Raw genomic sequence first — 6,773 nt, 5'->3', positions numbered from 1 at the left:
GGTGTGTTTTGTATTTCCTCAAATGATTTGATCAAGTACTGTATCATCACTTACCTTGCTTTTTCCTTTTTGTATAGAGGTCACCAGTAAAGCATGAATTACCTTATGACAAACTTCAGGGGTTGGTTAGTCTGACTAAATTATTATTGGCAGATGTTAAAAGTTGGTGTGAAAACTTTTGTAATTATACCTGCACTTAACACACACACACCCCTCTTGATTGCAACATCAATCAGTAAAACTAAAAGTTGTACAGAGCAACAGAGCACTGTAGTATTTTGAAAGACACTAGTAAAGATGCTAAAATCCCTATTTTTTTAATGAGATCTTAAATTGAGTATATTTTCCTTTTTACTTCTAAATATGGGATTTTGAAATTAAACAACAATTGTCTGGAGTCAGAACTGAACTAATCAAACCTTAATTTAAAAAATACTCCAAGTGTCATTATTTGAACATAACCCATATTTTTATGTGAAGTCGCTGCTTTTCTGTGTGTGTGTGTGTGTGTGTATTAGTGTGTCTATACGACAAATGGCTATAGAATTGAAATAGTGACGAAGGAATACTGTCACCGTGTGTTTTTAAAGGTTGGCCAATAATCTGTTTTTAGCACGGTCTGGCGTGATTGTTCAGGCATCAGTAAGGAGAAAGTTTATACAGTTGTTTTAATGCAAGAGAAATTTGTAATAATTTTGTAACAATCATTTCTAACTTTTTTATTGTCGCAAAGTGAATAACAGTCAAGCTGTCCAAAACTCCAAACCTACAAACCTGCTATATAATGTATGTAAATAATGAATGTTCTTCTTTAAAACAAAATTATCTCTTAAGAGTAGTCCACCGATTTAGCATTACACTCCTATAACAACGTCTGACTTCCGACATACAGTTTTTAAAAAAAGGATAAAAATCGATGTAACAGAACAAGAGATATTGTTTTTTTCATTCCATGCATGATTTGACCTCTGTCAATGGGCAAGCAATGATCCCCCTGTGATCAGCCATCTACCATCTGAAACAAGGTGAACTTTGGCTCTCTGAAGACCGGGCTGATCCCCAAGTGCGTGCACTGGGACTGCTGTGGAACTGAAAACCTGACCTTTTCAAGTACAAATACAGAACCTTGGAAGCACATACCATAACAATGTGTCACATCTACAGAGTCCTTGCTCATCTGTATGACCCATTAGGTTACCTCCTACCTTTCACAACTCGTGCGAAAATTCTGGTTCTTGGAGAAAGGAACGAGAATGGGACGATCCTCTACTTCCACATGACCTCTTAACAGCTTGGAAATCCTGGGAAAAGGAACTCCAATACCTTCCTCAAATCACCATCCCTCGCTGTTATACTTCCAAAGAGATGGATGCTCCCATCACGGTTCAAGACATCCACATCTTTTGTGATGCTTCCGAAAATGCCTATGAGTTTCATACTAGCTTGTTCATGTGTCTATCCAAAACGACAGTTATCAGTACCAAAATTGGAACTATGTGCAGCATTATCCAGTGCAAGCTTCTCTGTCCTAATAAGAAATCAACTGGAATCTGAGTCAATCCATCCAATTGTACTTGATCCTACTCACATGTGGCAAATTTGATCATTCAGGATTATGATAAAAAACTGCACCACATTGGCTCTGAAAGACTGAAATATGTGGGAAATTTTGGATCCTGAGAGGACGAGACATCAGCGCAACTGTGTTTCATGTCAAAAGTGGAGAGCAAAACCAATCATCCCAAAGATGGCTGATTTGCCTGCTGCTCATCTCTTAAACCTACTTAAACCTCCCTTCTACTCCACAGGAACAGACTATTTTGGACCATACAATGTCAAGATTCGCCACTGATCTGAGAAGAAGTGGGTTATAATATTCAAATGCCTCACAACACAATGTCTAGATCTTGATCTCCTCAGTAACATGGATACTGATTCTTACCTCATGGCCCTTCAATGATTCACTTCTCAGAGAGGAACACCAATTGAGATCTTATGTGATCAAGGACCAACTTCAAAGGAGGAGAATTACAGGAAGTCTTCAACAACCTTTCTCCCACTCTGTCAGTAATGGAAAATTCACTTTCGTTTCAATCTTCCACAAGCATCCCAATTCGGTTGCGTCTGGGAACGGGAAATACGCTAAGTAAAGAATGCTCTGAAGGCAACCATTAGTGCACAAATGGTCAATGAAGAGGTTCTGAGAACAGTGTCAACTGAAGTTGAAGGCATTCCTAAATCAAAACCACTTGGCTATGTATCTTCTCCTTATTTAATTCAAATTCAATTCAATTCAATTTTATTTATATAGCGCCAATTCACAACAGAAATGATCTCATTGCACTTTTCCTATAGAGCAAGTCTAGACCGTACTCTTTATAATATTATTTACAGAGACCCAACAAATCCCCCCATGAGCAAGCACTTGGTGACAGTGGCAAGGAAAAACTTCCTTTAAAGACTGCACTCCCTTTAATTCACTTTTTTCAACTTTGCATGGGGCGGCAGTTCTGTCCATGTGCTTGTCCTCACTTTTTGCTCCCAAATGCGATTTCTTTGAGTTTATGGAGAAAATAAACCTTTGTTCAGAGGACTGAAGTTTCCTGGCATTATTTTATGCATTCTGATCAGATGCCCATGATGATAGTCAACTTTTCATTCTGAACCTCCCAGTTAACAAATGATATTCTCATGCATGCAGACAAAGGGGAATATTCAATATTAATTTTACTTGACCGCCTTTGACTCCATTGATCATGCCATTTTAACTGGTGGCTTACTAAACTGGGTTGGTATGTCTGGAACTGCACTCAACTGGTTCTCCTCATACTTGTCTGACAGACACTGTTCATATTAACAATTACATGTCATACTTCGCTCCTCTTTTATGTGGGGTCCCACATAAGAGACCTGTTCTGTTTTCACTGTATATGCTACCTCTGGGTCATCTACTTAACTCCTCCAGTGATGTCTCTTACTGTTGCTATGAAGATGATACACAACTTTACTTCTCAGTTAAACCCAGTAACCTCAATAAACTTACCACCCTTCATGACTGCCTAGATTCTATTATAAACTGTCTCATAATTCCCTCCATCTCAATTCTGACAAAACTGAGGTCCTTGTGATCAGCCCTGATTACTTTACTAAGGAGGTCAGTCACTATATTGGGCCCCTTGCTAACAACATCAAGACTGCCTCCAAGAATCTTGGTATTCTTTTTGACCAACATTTTAACTTTAAACCCCATATCACTGAGCTCTTTCAGTCTTGTTTCTTTCAGTTGAGAAATAATGAAAAAAACGAACCTATGTTATCAATCAAAATCATGGAACTTCTAGTACATACCCTAATATTTTCTCATTTAGCTTACTGTAACTCCCTCTTTAGTTGCATAACTCAATCCTCTTTAGCCCGTCTTCACTTAGTGCAAAATGCAGCAGCGAGACTGTTAACAAATGCTAGTCATCGGTCCCACATCACCCCAGTTCTTTGCTGTGTATGTGTGTATTTTATCCTATGTGTGAAGTACTTTGTAACTGTGTGTTTTAAAAAGTGCTATATAAATAAAATTATTATCATTATTATTATTATAAGAGTCATACTTACATTATAGAGTATTTTCAGCATCATGCTTCAGCATCAGAACATGGTCACTCCATGTTCTGCTCCATGTTTATGAAGGCTCGAATCTGTTTTTTGTTTTGTGAAATAGGCGTATTTACTTTCTTGTCAAGATGAGTTAGATGAAAAGCCACTCTCATGCCTGCAAGTTATGCTAAATATGAAGCTACAGCCAGCAGGCGATCAGTGTAGCTTAGCATAAAGACTGGAAACAGCTAGCCTGGCTCTGTCCAAAGTTTGAAAAATCTGCCTACCAGCACCAATAAAGATGCCTAATTAATCCCTAATATCTGTAAAAATGACATGTTTTACGTGGAGATACATGCTGGAACTATTTCTTGGTCAGGTGCAGTGAGGTTGCCAGGAAACCCGAAGAGGCTCCTGGAGATCATTGGCCCGGCCAAGAAATAGTTCCAGCTTGTAAGTAGACAATTAGTCATTATGCACAGATATAACATGCAATTTTTTTTTTCACTTTGGCTTGAGCCAGGCTAGCTATTTCCCACTGCTTCCAGTCTTTATGCTAAGCTAAGCCAACTGCCTCCTGGCTATAGCTTCATATTTAACGGCCATATTTGAGAGTGGTATTGATCTACTCATCTAACTCTCGGCAAGAAAGCAAATAAGAGTATTTCCCAAAATGTTTAACTATTCCTTTAACGATGTACGCTTAGTGTCTGGCCCAAGGGAAAATCAGTGGTCATTTTTGCACCTCTAATTTTCTCAAACTTCATTCACTTTCATTGGACAGAAATTCTCAGCCATTCTCAGTATCCAAGCTAGCTCCTCTCTTAAAGGCCTTTAGCCTTTAAGAGGAGGACCATTCATATATCTACAGAGGCAAGCAGTCACCTCTGAGCATGGAGGTCCTGGGATCAGATCTGAATTGGAGACTCCAGGGGTGAAGTAAATGGTGGATGGATATATTTCTGCAGTCCATGACACATGTTAAGATTTCACTTAGATACCGATGACGTGGAATTGTCCTCAATTACCAGGTTAAAGTGTACTTTGGCTCCCTACAGATAAACTTTGACTTCAGTTGTCATTATAAAACTGATAAGTACCACTGTGCAAATGAGTTTGCATTGTTGGCTCTGACTTGAGATCAGCTTCTCTGCCAAACCTTTAGTGTCAGTCATTAAAGTAGCAAACTGGAGAATGAATCAGATTTCAAATCTGTCAAAGAGTAACTCCTCCCCAACGCAATTAAAGCCTTTAATACAGGTGGCATGGGACAAAACACAGAACAGCTTTTCTCTTGATCTGCAAACAGCATGAGGACTCTTCAGGAAAAAATCATTGTGGTTTCCGTTTTTCTGTCTCTGATCTGCACCATTCAGGTAAGCTAATTACCCTTCTGTTGCTGTTTATGTCCTGGGAGTTTGCTTTATCTCTTTTGTGCTAATAGAGAGAGCATCATGGCTTTTCGACGGAATATAGATTTTATCACCATAAAACATAAGAGTCATCACAGTTCTTATATTTGCCTCTACAGGTCGAGTCTCTGCCTGTACCTGAAGACTGGAATGGTTTGCTCCAGCGGACCAAACGGTCACTTCTGTGGCGTTGGAACAGCATGAAGCCTGTGGGTGCCAGCTGCAGGGATCACTTAGAGTGTGGCACAAAATTCTGCAGGTACAGCAGAGCTTCTCAGAAATGTTGAAACCTAAGTCATCAGACCCATCAGTCTACATTCACAGAAAACAGTTAGAAGATTGTGTTTCTGATAATGATTTCATTTCCTACTTCAGGGGCTTTTAACATTAATATCTGTATCTCTTAAATGTTTTGTCATTAATGTAAAACAGATATGCAGACATGTTCCTTCAAATAACATTTCATGATATTAAATAGACATAATGTTCCTTTTCATAGTTTTCACAGACTGTATCTCTGCATTTTATTTGTGTAGTGTGTGAGGTTTTGTCCACGTGCATTTTGCATGTTGTGGACAAAGTCAGAAAGTAATGACACTGCAATAAAGTTGCTCCTTATCTTTACAGGAAAAATAGCTGTTCCTTCTGGAACTCCACCTGAAGAAGAGATACACAAACATAACTCCATCAGGGTGACTGTCGACAAAACAAATATCTGCCTTATGGACCAAAGCGACCTGTCTCAAAATTAACCCTGTATGAAGTTACTGTTCTGATAATCTGGCTTGAACTGAAGACCTGCTGGTCATTTATCAGACTCTGTGCATTCAGTTAAAGTTATCTGATCTGGCACTGCACTGCAGTAAAGCAAAGCCATAAATGATGGGTTCACATGAACAGTCAAATAGCTCCATCTCGGGCAATATTGATTTTTGAAACTTAATTTGTCTAAAACACTTGCAGGACATCAGACAGGCTGTAAAAAAATGTTTTTAATAAGAAAATATAAATATTCTTGCTCTGAGTTTATTGGTTCATGTTATTATTATATATATTTATTTGTACATATTGTAAATTATGTAAATGTTCAAATATACTTTTTTCAAGAGGTTGTGTTGCCCAAATTGTATTTGTCAACAAGTTCAGAACAAATTAAAATATTCCTCACAGTTCTTTCTGATCTTTCAATGCAATGGAAAAAGATGATAAAAAGTTTGATGTTGGCTGGTAAAAAAAATGACTGGGATTTTTTAAATTGAATTTATTTTTCAAGTACAATATTTCCATATTTATTCATCCAAGGCCATGTGATCCTGTGATTCTTAACTCTTCACCCACCAAGGGACAAGCTTTGTCTTACTGCTTTTGCATGTTTTGAATCATCATTATTCTTTATTGCTGTTTTTCCATCAAAAGCTCTTCTGATTAACAACAAAAAATATTGAAATTCAAATAAATAAGCCAGGAAATTGGCCATAGTCACTGTGTCAAAGGTCCTGAAATGGATAATAGGGGTGGGAATTGTGAGGATTTTTTTGACCATGTTAATATGTCAAATTCTTCGTAGTGTGGGGTTTGGAGAGAACAGATGTTAAAGCTGGTCTCAACTTTTTTATGTCTTGTGTTGGTGAGGAGAAAAGATGGTTGACCTTTGATATCTGTCCACTACAATACTAATGTTTGTGGCTCAGTCCAGCACTTAAACAGGTTTAACATGATAGACCTCTCTCTCTCACCTTGCTGGGATATATGCTCAGATGCAATGAGTTT

At 38.1% G+C, this 6,773-nt stretch overlaps 1 protein-coding gene across 1 annotated transcript; it reads left to right on the top strand.

Moving 5' to 3' along the window:
* The first annotated feature begins 4,809 nt into the window (after window positions 1–4,809).
* Window positions 4,810–6,481, top strand: LOC122866067 (liver-expressed antimicrobial peptide 2). Its single transcript, XM_044175213.1, has 3 exons — window positions 4,810–4,967; window positions 5,123–5,262; window positions 5,631–6,481. The coding sequence occupies exons 1-3, from the start codon at window positions 4,902–4,904 to the stop codon at window positions 5,662–5,664; spliced, it is 240 nt and encodes a 79-aa protein (XP_044031148.1). The 5' UTR covers window positions 4,810–4,901; the 3' UTR covers window positions 5,665–6,481.
* The last annotated feature ends 292 nt before the right edge of the window (window positions 6,482–6,773 follow it).

The sequence above is a fragment of the Siniperca chuatsi genome, linkage group LG18 (assembly GCF_020085105.1).
Source record: "Siniperca chuatsi isolate FFG_IHB_CAS linkage group LG18, ASM2008510v1, whole genome shotgun sequence".
NCBI classification, from domain to species: domain Eukaryota; kingdom Metazoa; phylum Chordata; class Actinopteri; order Centrarchiformes; family Sinipercidae; genus Siniperca; species Siniperca chuatsi.
This window is presented reverse-complemented; position numbering and strand designations above follow the sequence as displayed.

Coding starts and splice junctions, on each gene's coding strand:
- LOC122866067 (XM_044175213.1), top strand. CDS start 4,902: ATGAGGACTCTTCAGGAAAAAATCATTGTGGTTTCCGTTTTTCTGTCT. Junction 4,968..5,122: donor CTCTGATCTGCACCATTCAG/GTAAGCTAATTA, acceptor TTGCCTCTACAG/GTCGAGTCTCTGCCTGTACC. Junction 5,263..5,630: donor TGTGGCACAAAATTCTGCAG/GTACAGCAGAGC, acceptor TTATCTTTACAG/GAAAAATAGCTGTTCCTTCT.